Consider the following 19,688-nt stretch of genomic DNA (forward strand, 5'->3'; position numbering starts at 1 on the left):
CACCTGGGGACAGAGGAAAGGGAGATGAAGGGGAAATAAAAAAATAAAAAATATATAAAGACATGATCTTTCCCTATTGTGCCTTCATGGGTGCCCCGTACCCCTAAGAAAGTCCCTTGCCAAAGAAGTAATATTGATCACCACAACCTCCCCTCAGCTAAAGTAATGGCTAAATCCTAGATAGCATTATCGCAAGTTAACAGGACAAAATGCCGTGCCAAGTGTTTAGAATGTTCAATCTCAAGTGCCGGATTGCAATATTTTCAAAGATTCTAGTGGAAACAGCGAAGCCCCTAAGGGATGTTAGCATTTGCCAGTGACAGAAGTCTTTAGCTGACACTCTAAGATTCTTCTTCACCTCATTAAGCAGTCTGCTCTGTGCTCTTGCAGTCATCTTTACAGGACGGCCACTCCTAGGGAGAGTAGCAGCAGTGCTAAACTTTCTCCATTTATAGACAATTTGTCTTACCGTGGACTGATGAACAGCAAGGCTTTTGGAGATACTTGTATAACCCTTTCCAGCTTTATGCAAGTCAACAATTCTTAATCGTAGGTCTTCTGAGAGCTCTTTTGTGCGAGGCATCATTCACATCAAGCAATGCTTCTTGTGAAACGCAAACCCAGAACTGGTGTGTATTTTTTATAGGGCAGGGCAGCTGTAACCAACACCTCCAATCTCATCTCATTGATTGGACTCCAGTTGACTGACATCTCACTCCAATTAGCTCTTGGAGATGTCATTAGTCTAGGGGTTCACATACTTTTTCCACCTGCACTGTGAATGTTTACATGGTGTGTTAAATAAAAACATGGCAACATTTCATTCTTTGTGTGTTATTAGTTTAAGCAGACTGTGATTGTCTATTGTTGTGACTTAGATGATGATCAGATCACATTTTATGACCAATTTGTGCAGAAATCCATATCATTCCAAAGGGTTCACATACTTTTTCTTGCAAATGTATTTGCAGTTATTTGTACTTTATATATAGATAGATTTATATAGAATGTCATTCTAAGTGTATTTTGTTACCAATATAAATGTATTAATAACAAAATACAGTTAGAATGAGATTACATATGTATATTTAATTTATTAAAATTTTTGTAAAAATATTGTATGTATTTATTTTATTTATTTACTATTGTAATTATACATATATATATATATATATATATATATATATATATATATATATAAAAACATAAAATATATATGTATTATATATACAATATATATATATCTTAAATATATGTAACAACATTCTAAGTGTATTTTAATACTAATATATGTACTTATATTAACATTAAAACACACTACGTATGATGTTACATATATATAAAAGATGTATATATATTATATACACATTTATTTTATTTTAAACATGTTTAATTATTATTTTTTACACTACCCACCAGCAGGGGGACTGTCTGACATTTCAGACAGTCCCCCTGCTGGCAGATCCCCAGCTCTCAAAGAGCGATCTCATGGCCCCCGGGGCCCTCATTTGCCAGGGGAGGGTTGCCTGGGCTGTCAGGCAGCCCTCCAGAAGAGGATCGCGGCGGAGGTAAGTACCTCCTAGCTCCTGGGGCTGCAAGTCGTTACGGCGTTCTATGCCGTCGCAACTGCTTGAAAGCCCATTTAATGAGGGACGGCATAGAACGCATTAACGGCGTTAAGGGGTTAATGTGTGAAATACAAATACTCAAATAAACATACTCCATGGTCTATAAGAGTTAAAATAGTGGGTAACTCTTCGCTTTAAATTAATAAAGGGGAAACAGTGCCAATAAATAAATTTTTGATATTAATAAAAAGTATCAAAATTATTTGTGATAATTTGAATAACAATATTATTTTTAATATTTATTACCCCATAAATATCCTCACATGATGCTTTGAGCGTCCTGGCCCTACTCCTAGTAATTTAGAAAACTGCTGTGCAAAAGCTTAATTGGGTTGTTTATGTCGTCTGACTACTTGACTGCATTTATTTCAGTAAGTACGATTGATTACATTATCTGATTGGTTTAGAGATGAACTGAAAGAGACCATGCCATGTCTGCTTACTGCATCTCACAGAACCTCTAAAAATAAAAACCAGACAAAGCTGGGCCTCACATCTTTCACAGCCAAAGAAAAGTCTCAGAAGATAATTGAACCTCTCAATAACACTCAGTCACAGGCTTAGCCACCCTCCTGTTTCTTACCTTTTGAAGGCAGGAGGGTGGCTTATGCTGGCTGAGGCTGCTGTGAGTTAGGAGCTGACTTTCCCAGCCTGCACCAGCTACTTTTCGTCTATTTTCCTTCACACAAAACTACATTTTAGTGTCTGGAAGGCAATTTCTGTTAAACAGTTGGTCACACTTTAACTTCCTATTTTCACATTGACCTCCCTAAAATCTTCACAGTTAATTTCATTTTACTCACTTTCTTACTTATTTATGCTTATATATATATATGATCCTTAAAACACTAGATTCCACATGTGGCTTGTTCTGTTGCATGTGGAAACATTAACTAATTTTACAGAATTTCTTGATGGCTTCTTTGATGTCTCTGTTCCTTAGACTGTATATGATTGGGTTAATCATAGGAGTCACCACAGTGTACAATAAAGATATACATTTGCTGACAGTCAATGATTTTCCTTTGGCAGGAACCATATAACTTCCAATCAGTGTCCCAAAAAATATACAAACCACAGTCAGGTGAGAGCTACACGTAGAGAATGTTTTCCACCGTCCACTTTTGGTGGAGATTCGAAGGACAGCCTGAATAATGTACACATAAGAGCCTGTAATAATTAGTAGAGGGAAAATAATAGCAAGGATAGACCAAATGTAAACTTCCACCTCAAGAAAATAGATATCTGAGCAAGAAAGCTCCATTAGTGGGACAAGATCACAGAAAAAATGGTCGATGATATTTGGCCCACAAAAAGTAAGCTGAGTTAATGATAAAGTGTCAGTCAGAATTATAGAAAAAATTAAGATCCAAGAAATGATAATCATCTTAATGCAGACCGCATTGTTCATTAGATTGCAATATCTCAAGGGTTTACAGATGGCCAGATATCTGTCATAAGCCATTATAGAGAGAACAAAACATTCAGAAACTTCAGAAAAAGCATAAAAATAAAATTGAGCTAGGCAACCTGCAAAAGACATAGTGCCACCTTCATTATATATAATATAAAGTGTGTTAGGGACAATGACTGTGGTCAGAAGTAAATCAGAAAAGGACAGTTGAGTCAGGAAGAGGTACATGGGAGACTGGAGACTGCTGTTGGATATCACAAGCCAAATAATCAGAAGGTTTCCAAATATTGTCAAAAGATGAGAAATAAGGAAGAGAAATAAAAACAATGTCTTGAAACTTTCTAAATTCTGAAATCCGAGCAGGAGAAATTCAGTGATGATGGTCTGATTTGTGGCATGCATTGCCTGTTGGAGAAGAATGAAAAATACATTTTGGTGTGATAATTATATTATTTAAAAAAAAAATTATAATTTAATTGAAAAAAAGAGATTGGTGCATACATTCAATTATAATGGCATCTTAATTTAGAGAAAATGTATTAAAGTGAATCTATCACCTAAGAAAATTGCATAAACAAATCACTGGACTCTGGACTATATTATTGTTAATAAAATCTACTAAAATGTTTCATATGTTTTAACATCTGTTTAATAGGTTGTGTCTGTTCACGATAACTACTCTTGCACTTAATACTACCCAGAATGCATCTTAACTCTTTAGCCTGATTGCTCATTTAGTGTTATTTTAAAATCTTTTCTAATTGTTTTAGTTCTTGGTAAGAAATCATGTGCATGTCTAAACAGTGTTTAATGTGCCTAGAAAGCACGAAAAGGATAACCAAGCTAATATCAAATTTACATTTTAAGAGCTTTTGAACAGCTTTAGCAAGATCTGTAACAGATTAATCAATAAACTATCATTCCACCATTATAATTATGACATTTTAATGTAATACTTTTTTCACTTTGTACTGAAGACCTAGTATCAAGATAATGAACTCAACATGCAGTATTTCACTGGAGTCTGAAGCTCCACTACTGACAGCAGATTAGAACTTGCTACTTTAGACATTTTTCATCAAACAGCATCTCCACTCGGCAACTTTATTTTGTCAAGGAACACGTTCCTTTAGCCTCAATAACTTCACACACAGTTTCCAATCTGAATCCAAATGCTGACAATTGGAAGTCCTAGATATATCCCTTTCTCCTCGATAGTCAGAGCTTATATAATCACAATTCCCATTTACATGGTAGAAAACACCTAAAGAATCTAGCTGACCATAGATCTGGAACATCTTACTTATAAAAATGTTGCAGACTTTGGTATCAGAATAAACAGATTTAACATAATGGTGCTTGTATATATCTTCGGTGGTTCGGTGGTATTAACACCATAAAGAAAAACCTGCTGCCTAAACTTCTATATTTATTTCAATGTATTTCAAGAATTCTATATTTATTTGAATGTATGTAGAAAGGACCCCCAAACTCTGAATGGAGCTGCAGCTTAAAACTGCAGAGGGTCGCTTGTCAGCACAGCTGTGGTTAGATACGTCTGACAACTATCCTTGGCAACTCCAAAATCTTTTCATCAGCACATCCATAGCCTTCTGGCATTTTACCAGTTTTCCTTACAAACTCACCAAGTTACCTGGAGCATTAATTATCATAATCTATAACCTCAAACTGACTGGGGACCTGCACCCAGCTGAGATTAAAAGATTATGAGATGGTGACTGGTTTGCATGCAGGATGTGTGTGAGGAGTGGGCCCTCTGGCTTTTTTACTGCTTTGTAAATACAAACCTCACTAACTGGTCTTGACCAATTTAGATACTTGTTAATTCATCATTATTATGACACCCTGCCAAGGAGAAGTAACATACATAGAGAACTGACCAATTAGAAACAATATGCTCCCATAGATCTCATGTTGAGAAGGGCATTTTGACCATTTACTCTATGCTAATGAAAACAGCTTCAACACAGCTTATCTATGTTAGAGATGCAGGGGGAAAGTTGGTACTGTGCTGCAAATCTTGTGCTCTTGCCTAGTAATTACAAGATTGTAGATATTGTTGAGTCAGATATCTATTTCCAGCATGTGCCTATACTCCTGCATACTACTGAAGAGATACAAGAAATCACTGAAGGCAACAAAGTCCTTAATTCTGACTCTATGGAGAAATCAACTCACCCACACTCTTCAGCAATGGATGCAATGGGTCGAGGATTTGTACAGGATAAAGTCCATGACTGTGACTCTAAAAGGTACTACCAACCAGTGTTGGCAGATGTGGGCTCCATTGTTAGACTTAATTTAGAAAAGATATTGGGGGATAAACCAGGCATGCTGCTACCAGGAGTATGAGGATCCATGGGATGGAGAGTGAGATCCAATTCCAGCCTGAGCTTAGAGAATGCAGAGTCAGGGCATTACAGTCTGGGTTCAAGTTGTCTACTTAATAATCTACCGACGCTGACATATACGGAGGGGGAGAGAGTTGCTGCCAAACATGAAGATAGAATGAACCATTTACATCATTGTCAGCATGTGGCATAAGCTAATTGTCCACTGAAATCCTTTCATGTCTTATTATGACACTCAGTAATTAGCATCACACAGTTCAATGTTTTCCTTTTTTCTTCAGTTAGTACCCAGTGGTAATATCTTTCTACCCGTTTCACCTGATCTTACCCTCAGGCAGTACTTTTACCAGCTTGATCATACTCATAAGAAGTCTCCTGCATGCTCAACATATTTTATTCTCGTATTACTTATTACTAAGCCAGTACTTGTCAAGTTTTAATTGCCTTGTGTTTTTAAATGCTTGGATTTTGTCTATTGTATCTACATAACTGCATGGCCTAAGAATAGTGTATACACCCTCTTGTATGTTTTCATTAATTTACATTATTGTTTGTTTATCATTGTCAGTGCATCTGTCGTGCTTTTTATTACCATGACTATGATTAAAATTAGACTTCTACAATATGTGTGTAATGCGCTCTGTATTTCATTGTTATTAATATGATTTATAAAGTGCCAACAAATTCCATAGTGCTGTACAATGGGTGGACTAACAGACACATATTTGAAACCAGAAAAGATGGACACACAGGAACAGAGTGGTTGAGGAACCAGCTCAATGAGCTTACATGCTAGAGGGAGTGGGTATAGTAATACAAAAGGTAAGGGTAGGGTAGGAAATAGGTTGCTAGCATAGTATTCACTGAGGGCTGGAATGTTTTTTTTTTACAGTTGCAAGAGAGGAACCAGGGTGCGAGAAGGGAAATCTGATTTTCTTTTTCTGAAGAAGTAAGTTTTCAATTCTTTTTTGAAAGACTGGAGACTGGGTGAAAGTCGTCAAACTTAATATTTATATAATGCCTGTTGCTTAATCACTATGCTTATGTATTTATTTTACCACTGTACATATTGTGCCTTAATAAAATTTGATTGACAAAAACAAACAAACATAGTTTAGGAAGAATAGGAAGTTAAGGAAGTATTTAATTTTGATTGATGTGACTGAATGTAAACTGGATCCATGACTGGATGCAAACTTAGGGGCCAGGGAAACTGATTCTGTTACAGGTAGAATTTGGGTTGTGTTATGCTTTATAAACATAAGCAATGTTTGGCAAATGTTCTGTTGCATGTTTGAATGACTTGTCATTTTACATGACCTTCATATATTCTTTAACCCCTTAATGACCGATGACTGTTCAGGACCGTCATGGGAAACATCCCCTTTAGGACCGATGACTGTCCTGAATTGTCATAACGGTCTGGGGGTACTTACCTGATTGCCGTCGCTCCCCCGGTGGCGATCAGTGTTTCACCCAGTCTGCACAGACAGTCTCCCCCACTGCAGATCAGGACCCCGCGGTCACATGATCACTCGATCACATGACCACAATAGGTGCCTGTGTATCTGCCTGCAGGGGGACTGTCTGTGCTGACAGGCAGTCTCCCTGCAAGTAGAAAATCATAAATAAAGTTTAAAAATAAAATAATAAGTGTAAAAAAAATAATATATATGTATACATATAAGATATATATATACATGTATTATATCTATATATATAATATATGTATATATATCATATATATAATGGTATACATACGTATATTAATATAAAAATACACTTCTATTTAAATTACACACGTATATATACAATATATATAATAACTATATATATTATTATAAAAAATAAATAATTAGTATATAAAATAAATGTAAAAATGTAAAAATAATTTGTAATAAGTTAAAAAAAAAATATATATATATATATATATTTATATATGTAATTTTTTTCTAACTGTATTTTGATATTAATACATATATATTTATATCAAAATACACGTAGAATAAAATTATATATATATCTATGTATAAATAAATAAGTAAAAATGATGCGAAATATACATATGTCCATATACATAATTACATAAATAATTTCATAAATATACACGTAGATTTCAAATATATAAATATGTATATATATTTAAATTCTATGTGCATATTCATGTAATATTATTACATAATTAAGTAATTTTATTGATTGAAATTTGAGGGACATGTCTGAGAACCAAAGCCGAAAGTGCAGATAATTTAATTTGCTAGCACTGTGTTTAACTCGTAAAAATGTAAAAATAATTTGTAATAAGTTAAAAAATATATATATATATATATATATATTTATATATGTAATTTTTTTCTAACTGTATTTTGATATTAATACATATATATTTATATCAAAATACACGTAGAATAAAATTATATATATATCTATGTATAAATAAATAAGTAAAAATGATGCGAAATATACATATGTCCATATACATAATTACATAAATAATTTCATAAATATACACGTAGATTTCAAATATATAAATATGTATATATATATTTAAATTCTATGTGCATATTCATGTAATATTATTACATAATTAAGTAATTTTATTGATTGCAATTTGAGGGACATGTCTGAGAACCAAAGCCGAAAGTGCAGATAATTTAATTTGCTAGCACTGTGTTTAACTCTGTAACTTTCTAGGACACCATAAAACCTGTACATGGGGGGTACTGTTTTACTCGGGAGATTTCGCTGAACATAAATATTAGTCTTTCAAAACAGTAAAACATATCACAGCGATGATATGGTCAGTGAAATTGATTTTGTGTGCATTTTTTAACACACAAACAGCAGTTTCACTGATGATATTATTGCTGTGATAGGTTTTACTGTTCTGAAACACTATTATTTGTGTTCAGCGAAGTCTCCTGAGTATAACAGTACCCCACATGCTGAGGTTTTATAGCGTTTTTTAAAGTTACAGGGTCACATATAAGACTTGATTTTACTTTTTTTTTTGTAATTTGTCGGATTGGTAATGTTGCCTTTGAGAGCGTATGGTAGCCCAGGAATGCTAATTACCCACCTGATGGCATACCATTTGCAAAAGAAGAAAACCCAAGGTATTGCAAATGGGGTATGTTCAGCCTTGTTCAGCCTTTTTTAGTAACCACCAATATATATATATCACAAACACTGGCCAAAGTTAGCGTTTTTTGCATTTTTAACACACAAACAAATATAAACGCTAATTTTGGCCAGTGTTTGTGACTAAGTGGCTACTAAGAAAGACTGGACAACACCCATATTGAATACCCTTGGTTGTCTACTTTTCAAAAATATGTACATGTGGGGTGTGATTCAGGGATTTATGACCAATAACAGTGTTACAATGTCACTATTGATAAATGTAAAAAATATATATTGAAAGAGCAATTTCCTACTTGTACTTATAGCCCTATAACTTGCAAAAAAAAAGCAAAAAAGCCCATAAACACTGGGTGTTTTTAAACTCAGGACAACATTTTTAATCTATTTAGCAGGTTTTTTTTCATTAGCTTTTGTAGATAATTAAAAGATTTTACAAGTAAAAGTCTAAAAACATGTTTTTTTTAAATTTTTCACCATATTTTATTATTATTTTTTTAAAGTAAAATATATGACATGATACAAATAATGGTATGTAAAGAAAGCCCTTCTTGAACTGAAAAAAACAATATATAATTTGTATGGGAACCGTAAATGAGAGAGCGGAAAATTACAGCTAAACACAAACACCACAAAATTGTTAAAACCGCTCTGGTCCTCAACGTACAACATCGCAAAAACAGGCCGGTCCTTGAGGGGTTAATAAAATTGTAAAGAAATAAACTAATACTCACCAACATTGTATTTTTTGTACCTGTTTATTTCATATTTCCTGGTAGGGTAGTCTTTTGAATTCATCCATTGCATCCAGGTATTATCAGTACCATTATCATCCCTGAAACTGGAAAGTTTGTTCACATGTACTTTGATCCGAGGGCTGCCTCATATCAAATCACTGGTTAATGCTAGAAGAATAAATTAAAGAACCAACATCAATGGCATCTAATTCAGAAAATGAATGGAACAACTTCTGTGTGAGACTCACCTAGTATGCATTGATCTCTAATGCTGCTGTTTGGTTAATACGGTCAGTTTATACACTATAAAACCCATAGGGAATGCACACATTGCTCTTGGGTGCAGCAACTCTTCCAGAAAATAATATCCAGAGAGAGTTCTTATTTAATCTTTTACTAATAAAGAAACAAATCATTGTAATATTATTACAAGGTCAGTTGAATAATCATGACATTTATGATCAAAACACTTTGCTGATGTTTAGACCAGTAGACACACAACTAAATATGCTGGCATTCATTTGACATTTTATGAATGCAGATTGGGAAGAACTGAAATTGAATTTTTTTTCAACCACCTGAACCTTATTTGAGTATAACGTTCGTGGACTGATTTGTTCTTTACCTCCCCATCAAGCATTCGGTGTCCATATTCTGATACTGCCATCTCTTAGTCAACGAATGAAACATACTGAATAGTGTTTCATACTGAAACACTGCACATACATGCTATTTGCACAATGACCACTTCAAAACACTCTGCAGGGTTTTTCACTACAGTTAGAAATTCAAAGTAAATTTGAAATTTAAAGCAAGAGTAGCCAAACGTAAACTAAAGCTGACTTAAATAACCACGATCTGATATCCAGTTCTTTAGAAGATCAACAGGGTTATTCGCTAGCAACAAAATTTCCAGGTATAAAACCAAGTAATACACCAGGAGCTGGTATCTAGGTTAAGTTGTAGATAATCCCAGACAGGAGTCTACTGATGAACCATATGTCACATATTCATCCTCACCTTCTGATGTCTGTGATAGTAACTGCCTTCCTGACTTCCTGACGGAAGTACAGCTCAGCAGCCCTGTGCCAGTATATCAGACACCTGCAACATGTTGATGGATGCCGGCCACTGCGGATCCACGCCATTTTATTGCCCAACATCCACCCATGGTAATGACAATGTCAACGTGCATGTGACATCACACAAAAGACCCGCACACATGTTCTGGGGTCAAAGGCTGGTTACGGTCAATCGGATCTGAAGGAGGCTTATTTAAACTATTTTTTCCTTTTCCTCATTGCCCTGTTGTGGTTTCCCTTAGATGGTTATCCGAGAGTGCATTCTTGATCGTGTGTTTCTGTTTATTGACTTTGGCTTCGTCCACCCATGGTAATTGTGACTAAACCAATCTCACCACATTGTATTGGAGGAGCCTGGTTGCCCGCCTGCTGCCTTTGGATTATGGACCGGCAGCTAAAGTGTTAATTTTACTGTGCAGAAGGATTTATTTCTCCCTTTCTGCACAGCAGTTCGGTAGATTTCATATACCGAACAAACAGCCGCTCACCAACGTTCCCAGAGCCGTGGGAAGCCGGCCGGCGTTGTTAATTGGCCAGCCAGGAGCTGGAGTGTGCCTCCTATTTACCTCCCTGAAGCTGCGGTTAACCGTAGCATAATTGCTTGTTAACTTTGTGCCTGCTGTTACACTTTACGGCCGCTAGGTGGCGGTGTTCTGGAGCTCCCCGAGCAGCCAGCACTTTTCTGCCCGGCTTTCATGCACCGAAATCGTACACTTTTACGTGCAGGCATCGCTGAACCTCCAGCCCCTGGTTCTAATTCGTATGGATTTGGTGAATGCAGGGAAATTCGGTATTTTATGTTTTATGTGAATCCTTTAACCCAGATAGCAATGCCATGGAGCCTGTTCGTATAATTAAAGACTTTAGCTCCATGGCACTTAAACTGTATTCGGGTGGTCTGGGTGCCATTCACCTAATAATGTGCACCCAGACCTGAGCTATCTGGGGATATGTTACATGTCTGTGTTTTGTGTATAAAATGTGTCTTTATGTATTTTAAAGTGATAGTCTGTTTCTGTGTCACCACGTGCATAATGGAGTCTTGCCTTTGTCCTGGGAGATAATTGAATTACTTCATTAATTATCTCCAGGACAGAGAGGAGGAAACCAGGATGCATTGTGGGAAAGTATTGTGGCTGTGTGTACGAAAATGATACATGTCTGTCTGCTGTTACAGTCTTCCATCTGGTCCCCTAGGGGAGTGTCCACCAGGTGGGAGACCTGCATAAATACAGGGGCAGGTAGCCCTGAATAAACAGACCACTGCTTGACCCTCAACACGGAGCCTTGTCTCGTTCTTGGGGGGATTCACTGTATGCTGTTGGAGATTGATTGCTAGGAGTGTAAGCTGATATATGCTTTTCCTGTTCGTCTGCTAGCAGCTATTCGTGAGGTTCCAGTTTGGAGTGCTACCTTAATCCCTTGTATGCAGTTCGGGAGTTTGATGCATTCACCTATATCCAATTCGTGAGGTTTGGTGATTTTACAGTAGCTGTGCCTGTCTCTCAGAAAGGATAAACAGAGAAAGGATAGGGGGCACTCCCGAGACCTGAATTTTGCATGAAAGGTGCTGCCGCTGTGACCAAGATTTCATGAATGAGAGAATAATGCAGCGCACTCAGACTACAAAAAAATACAAAAAACAAAGAAGGCTACTAAAATGCCTAACTCAGTATAAATATGGGGATTTGGTTCCACCATATGGCCATATGTTGTTAAGCCCACCACTACTTTCAAAGTACCCCATTATCGGTGGGTCCTACACTACACTGTGGGAGACAAAATAATAGTAATCGTGTTATAAATAATATAGTGTTAAATACTAGTAAGAGCATAGTGAGTATACAAACAAAAGTGATGAAAGCAATTAAAAGCAGTGTTAAAGCTAAATAATTAATGTGTTAGTGCTGAAAATGAGTATACTCACTAATGCAGATGACTGTGCTCACTGGAAAAAATAATAAAGGTGACTTGACTACTGATAAACTCCTCCTTAATATACACACCTGTGGCCACCTCTAAAGGAGACTCTGAAGCTGGGGGGGCCTGGGCGGGGTGCTTAACCCCTAAGGAATCTGGTCTGGACTCCAAATATAGTATAAACAGAGAAAGGATAGGGGGCACTCCCGAGACCTGAATTTTGCATGAAAGGTGCTGCCGCTGTGACCAAGATTTCATGAATGAGAGAATAATGCAGCGCACTCAGACTACAAAAAAATACAAAAAACAAAGAAGGCTACTAAAATGCCTAACTCAGTATAAATATGGGGATTTGGTTCCACCATATGGCCATATGTTGTTAAGCCCACCACTACTTTCAAACAACATATGGCCATATGGTGGAACCAAATCCCCATATTTATACTGAGTTAGGCATTTTAGTAGCCTTCTTTGTTTTTTGTATTTTTTTGTAGTCTGAGTGCGCTGCATTATTCTCTCATTCATGAAATCTTGGTCACAGCGGCAGCACCTTTCATGCAAAATTCAGGTCTCGGGAGTGCCCCCTATCCTTTCTCTGTTTATACTATATTTGGAGTCCAGACCAGATTCCTTAGGGGTTAAGCACCCCGCCCAGGCCCCCCCAGCTTCAGAGTCTCCTTTAGAGGTGGCCACAGGTGTGTATATTAAGGAGGAGTTTATCAGTAGTCAAGTCACCTTTATTATTTTTTCCAGTGAGCACAGTCATTTGCATTAGTGAGTATACTCATTTTCAGCACTAACACATTAATTATTTAGCTTTAACACTGCTTTTAATTGCTTTCATCACTTTTGTTTGTATACTCACTATGCTCTTACTAGTATTTAACACTATATTATTTATAACACGATTACTATTATTTTGTCTCCCACAGTGTAGTGTAGGACCCACCGATAATGGGGTACTTTGAAAGTAGTGGTGGGCTTAACAACATATGGCCATATGGTGGAACCAAATCCCCATATTTATACTGAGTTAGGCATTTTAGTAGCCTTCTTTGTTTTTTGTATTTTTTTGTAGTCTGAGTGCGCTGCATTATTCTCTCATTCATGAAATCTTGGTCACAGCGGCAGCACCTTTCATGCAAAATTCAGGTCTCGGGAGTGCCCCCTATCCTTTCTCTGTTTATACTATATTTGGAGTCCAGACCAGATTCCTTAGGGGTTAAGCACCCCGCCCAGGCCCCCCCAGCTTCAGAGTCTCCTTTAGAGGTGGCCACAGGTGTGTATATTAAGGAGGAGTTTATCAGTAGTCAAGTCACCTTTATTATTTTTTCCAGTGAGCACAGTCATCTGCATTAGTGAGTATACTCATTTTCAGCACTAACACATTAATTATTTAGCTTTAACACTGCTTTTAATTGCTTTCATCACTTTTGTTTGTATACTCACTATGCTCTTACTAGTATTTAACACTATATTATTTATAACACGATTACTATTATTTTGTCTCCCACAGTGTAGTGTAGGACCCACCGATAATGGGGTACTTTGAAAGTAGTGGTGGGCTTAACAACATATGGCCATATGGTGGAACCAAATCCCCATATTTATACTGAGTTAGGCATTTTAGTAGCCTTCTTTGTTTTTTGTATTTTTTTGTAGTCTGAGTGCGCTGCATTATTCTCTCATTCATGTCTCTCAGAAAGGGGCATATCGCCTAAACGGATTTTAACCCCTTGTCTGCTGAAACGGTCCGTTACAGTAATGACAATGTCAACATGCATGTGACATCACACAAAAGACCCGCACACATGTTCTGGGGTCAAAGGCTGGTTACGGTCAATCGGATCTGAAGGAGGCTTATTTAAACTATGTTTTCCTTTTCCTCATTGCCCTGTTGTGGTTTCCCTTAGATGGTTATCCGAGAGTGCATTCTTGATCGTGTGTTTCTGTTTATTGACTTTGGCTTCGTTTTGACTTCCCTGACTTCTGGTATCCTTGATTATTGGCTTTCCCTTATAACTGTGTCCCTTTCTGTGTCCCTGACCTCAGCTAGTATATTGACTTTTCTTGGGTACATTAAGTCCGGCCAATCCAAGGTCTGATTAGACGGTACCCTTAGTCCTCATCCTTCCTGACACCATACATGTCATACAAGGAAAAGGATTTATGATTTGCGAGAACTGAATGAGAAAGAGGTCCATAGTTGGTGGGACACAGCCTGTTTTGAATTCTATTTCACAAATAACTTAGTCCCAGGAGGTGTCAGATTACTTAACATATTAGCATCTACAAATGATGATGTCCTAATCTGTGCAATATGGGATTTGCTTTTAGATAAAGGTTTCTTGTTATTATTGATCTTCCTCATCAGTCAAGAAAAGTAGGATTTTTAAAAAAAAAATGGAGCTGGAGCTTATGACACTCAAAGTGGAATTGTCACAGAAGGTGGTTGATTGTCCCTTCGCTGAACTAGTAGATAAGATTGAAAGAAGATCACTTGGAGTATTGTACACAGTACTGAAGACTGAACCTTCAAAAATATATTGATACTTTGGAAAGAGTTCATAAAAGGGCTATGTGATGGTCCACCAAGGTATCACCGCCACGGATTCCCTTTACCCCGAATAAAATAACGCCAATAATCTTGAAGTAAAATATCACCAGTAACCCCCCACACATGAGCCAAGGCTTAATGCTGGGAGAAGACTGTTTTATTCAGGTCAGCACACAGCTTTTTATGACAAAGCCCATCGAAGGGGTTTCTTACACAAAACAGCAGGGTAATCCCTCCCCTGTACCTGAGATATAATTGAGTCAGGAACTGTAAAAAACTCAATTATCTCCAGATACAGAAAAACGCATAATTTACAGACACCCCCAAAGTACCCCCAAAATGCATGAAAACCCCACAAAAGTCAAATTCCCGGATAGCCCTGATCTGGGTTACCAACATATGAAAAAATCACCCAGATCGGTTTGGTAGTTTTTAATTGGCATTGCGGGGAAGGTTTGAGCAGTCTGCCACGAGGTTGAAGCACAAAATTGTTCCAGGGAAATTATGGCAATGACCGGTCTCCGTTTGTGGGATTTTGTACGAAAACCACATAAGGTACACAAAAGATTTCACTGTTAGAATGCTCCCCTTGTTCAGTATTTGATATCTCCCAAATGCTGTTCATAGGTATTTGGGAACTTGAACGGGCAGCAGGTCTATCTTTACCAGCATTCGCAGGAATGCCTGGCAGAAAACAGTTCCAGGCACTCGGTGACCAGGTCCCGCTGCCTGCATTTGGGAGACAAGATGGCCACTATCCATTGTCTTGACCACGTGCATTTGGGTGCATGAAATGGTGGCCACCCAGTGGAGCATTCTATTAATTGTTTCCTTTGCGGTTTTCATACAGGATACTCAATGTTCCAAGTTCTAATTAGGATCTGGGGTGGTCCTCATTTGGGAACTGAACCAAGTAAAACGAATCAAATAAAAGGCAATATAAATCTACAAAATCAACCGAAACATGTGATGGGGCTATTCCTTCTCAGGCTTTAAAACTGGTTCATGGATTGCAGTGTAAAATTTACCAGGAAAGGTTAAATGATTTTAACATGTATAGTATATAGAAGAAATCAACAGAGTAAAGGATGAGAGTATATTCAAAAGATGAAAAACTACCACAAGAAGAAGTCTTAAATTAGAGGCAAATGTTTAAAAATAATTTTAGGAAATGTGGACGCATGGAATGACCTTTCAGCTGAAGTGGTAGAGGTTAATACAGTGAGTGAGTTTTTTGCATGTGTGGAGTAGGCATACGGCTATCCTACATATAAGATAAGGCCAGGGACTAATGAAAGTATTAGAACATTAGGCAGACTAGATCTGCCGTCACATTCTACATTTCAATGTTTCGGTGAGTTAAGGATCTAGAGTCTAAAGTTAGGGCAATAAAAATAAAATCAGGGCAATAAAAATAAAATAAAAATTGAGAGATAAGGATGACTATAACCAGCAGCAACAAATCTCTTGTAAAAGGAAAGACAATGCTCAAAATGGACTGAGAGTTCCACCCTATTATCCTACCCTACGTAACCTGACTTACAGAGAAATATTGGTACGAAACCATAGAGATGGAGCTGAAAACAAATCAAGACTCAGAGTCAAGAAAGAATATACACAAAGAAGGATAAACACACAACTGTTTAGATTAAAAGGTCTTAATGAAAATAATATTAGATTCCATAAGTTGAAGAAGTGATATGGTTTCCCCCACAAATCTCCATACTGGGGAGATATGTGGTGGAACTCCCCTGTGACATGGGAATTTTTTTAGGGAATCAAGAGAGGATTAAGAGACCATGAAATTCAGTTGGAGAGAGAGAAAGGAAGACCCGTGGTCTCCAGCCCAAAATAAAACACCAAGAGGAGAAATGGAAGGAGACCCAGCAAACATAAGAGAGGTAAAAAAAGTAAAAATTTGTTGTTTTTAACCAATTGATTAATAATGATTTTATTATGCTGAATATTTTTCTAAAAACACGTATATCCCACAGGAGCATGATGAGAACTACCTACATATGGACCTACATTCAAAATCAGTGTCCTACCCCCAGCAAATGAAGAGTGATTTCATCAAGATACTTGAGAAAGCGGTAGAGAAATACTTTAAATCTCTGGAGTTGTACAATAGAGAAAGAGATAATCCTTCAGCAAGAGAAAGGAGAGCCCTCAAGGATTTAATGAGAGATGAGGAAATCAACATCAGAGCAGCAGATGAAGGAGGGGGTTTAGATACAGAAAATAAATGTAAGAAATACAGACTAAACAGATAGATAGATAGATACGATAGATAGATAGATGGATATAAGAATCAAAATAAAAATAAAAATCCACTTATTTTATTCAACATCCAATTATAATAAGAATCAGGGCCAGCCTTGGCGGTGTGCGAGCTGTGCGGCCGCACAGGGCTCCATGGACCAGGGGGCGCCCTGTGGCCGACACAGCTCATACATGGCCGGAGTGCAGGGGAGCTAAAACAGGTACCCGGGTGGAGGATTAATTATGCTCCACCCTGGTCTATTAAAAAAAAATAAAAAAAATTGCAGCAGAGGGGGCGTGGCTTACCGAGCAGTGGGGGTGGGGCTTATCGTGAGGCGGAGGCAGGGCTAATACCTCCCAAAGCCCCTGTTGCACAGGAAGAGGGAAGGAGTCCCTGCTTCCCCATCACCCAACTGCATCCACTGGAAAGAGGTAAGTGTGTGTGTGTGTGTGTGACTGTTTGCCTGTTTGTGTAACTGTCTGTGCGTGTGTGACTGTCTGTCTGTGTGACTGCCTGCCTGTGTGTGTGTGACTGCCTGTGTGTGTGTGTGACTGCCTGTGTGTGTGTGTGACTGTCTGTCTGTGTGTGTGACTGCCTGTGTGTGTGTGTGACTAACGTGAATATGATGGTGAGAGCAAACTAAATACTAGATAAAATACAGATGAAATAGATGAGAGGCAATATTACCATATATTACTGACTGTTGTGCTAAAAAACAATAAAATAAAGGACATAGTATAGCCTGTATACACTAAAACAGATAAATATAGGTATAAAAATGCCCACTCACGTGGTGCTGAGCCGTTTAAAAGTGGCTCAGACTATCAGTGCCTTGTAAAGTTGTATTGGAGACTGAAATGCTGGAAGCAGGTTTTTCAATGCATAAATTCCGTCATATAGTATTGATGTCAGACAGGAAAAAAGCAGGTGAATGAAAAAACTGTTATTGCTAAAAACACAGCATAGGAATCTCGTCCCCCAATATGACGGAATTTATGCATTGAAAGTCTCCAATACAACTTTACAAGGCACTGATAGTCTGTGTTGCATTTTGCTCAAGTTTGTGAAGGCACAGCCATTTAAAGACACAGCGCACTTTATGTTTTAACTATGTGTGTGTGACTGTCTTTCTGTGTGACTGTGTGTGTGTGTGACTGCCTCTGTGTGTGTGACTGTCTGTCTGTGTGTGACTCTAATTGTGTGTGTCACTGTAGCTGTGCCATTGTGTGTGCTTGTGCCTGTATGTGTGACTGCCTTTAACTGAGTATGTGTGTGTGTACATGCCTGTAACCAAGTTTAAATTTCCCCCACCCCTTCCTGTCAAGGCCGACAGACGTTCACTCACTGACAGACACACTCTCATGTACACTGACAAACAATGACATACACACACACACTATTACTTGGACACACACTGACAGATGTACACTCTCACTTACAGATGCACGCACTCACTGAAAGACGCACAACCCCACTGACCGACATATACACACTCACTGACCGACACATACACAGTCACTGACTGACACATACACACTCACTGACCGACACACATTCACTCACAGACACACATAAACACTTTACAGACACACACATTCACTTACAGACACACACACACACAGATATTTCCACTAACACTCACAAACTAATATTTTTTTTTATTTTAAATCCACCCAGCCTCCCTGGGAGAGCTGGAGTGGATTTCTTACCTGCAGTCCAGTGTGGCTTCTGGGTAGGCAGGTAGGGGACGCACAGCCTGAGTAGGCGGTGCTTAGTGATGCCGGGAGCTGGACTGACGTCATATTCCGGCTCCCGGCTTCATTAAGCGGCGCAGAGGGAGCTGAGCAGGAAGAGCTCAGGTGAGTATGCTCCTTCGCTGCCTGCTGCCAGCCTCGGGGAGACTCAAAAGTGGCCAGCCGGCCAGCTCTTGAGCCCCCCAGGACGCGAGGCAAGCAAGGGATCTGCCTGGGGGTTTGGGGGTGGCTTTTTTTGCCGCCCCCTGCAAAGTGCCATCCAGGGATACACACGTCCCTGGTGCCCGTGTGTGTTACTGTATTCAGGCAAATTGGTGGGGGGCGGGAGGGGGCGCCGTGAAGACTTTTCACACAGGGCGCCTAATTGCCTAAGGCCGGCCCTGATAAGAATAAATAGCTTTTTGCAATTGGGTTATTATTTTTCTTCGTATTTTTTTTTTTTTTAATCTCAATACATAATAATTTTGGCAAGGCTAAATGGCTGATCTTGCATAGCTTTAATGCAATATTTTGGCCACATTTTAGCCTGCTTTTCTGGCTAAAATTTTCGATAAATGTTACTTTTGCAATAACAATTGAATGAAAAGAAATGCAAGCATACAAACGTGAGTTACACTAAATGTATTCTTTAACACTATAAATACAAGCATTTGAACATGTTTTTTGTATCTCCCTAAACAGGTATGGAAAGCATTGTACATCTATTGAATACTACACATTCATATACAACATATATTTCCATCAAACTAACAGCATTAAAAGAGAGATCATACTGACTTGTTAGCAGTTAAAGAAAAGATCTAACAATGACAAAAATGTA

General features: G+C 37.9%; 1 protein-coding gene across 1 annotated transcript; it reads right to left on the bottom strand.

The window, feature by feature from the left end:
- Positions 1 to 2,517: 2,517 nt before the first annotated feature.
- On the bottom strand, positions 2,518 to 9,368 carry LOC134602032 (olfactory receptor 11L1-like). Its single transcript, XM_063446534.1, has 2 exons — positions 9,290 to 9,368; positions 2,518 to 3,447 (listed from the first exon to the last, which is right to left on the bottom strand). Exons 1-2 carry the CDS (start codon positions 9,293 to 9,295, stop codon positions 2,518 to 2,520), a joined length of 936 nt encoding a protein of 311 aa, XP_063302604.1. The 5' UTR covers positions 9,296 to 9,368.
- Between the last annotated feature and the right edge of the window lie 10,320 nt (positions 9,369 to 19,688).

This window comes from Pelobates fuscus, chromosome 3 (genome assembly GCF_036172605.1).
Source record: "Pelobates fuscus isolate aPelFus1 chromosome 3, aPelFus1.pri, whole genome shotgun sequence".
NCBI classification, from domain to species: Eukaryota; Metazoa; Chordata; class Amphibia; order Anura; family Pelobatidae; genus Pelobates; species Pelobates fuscus.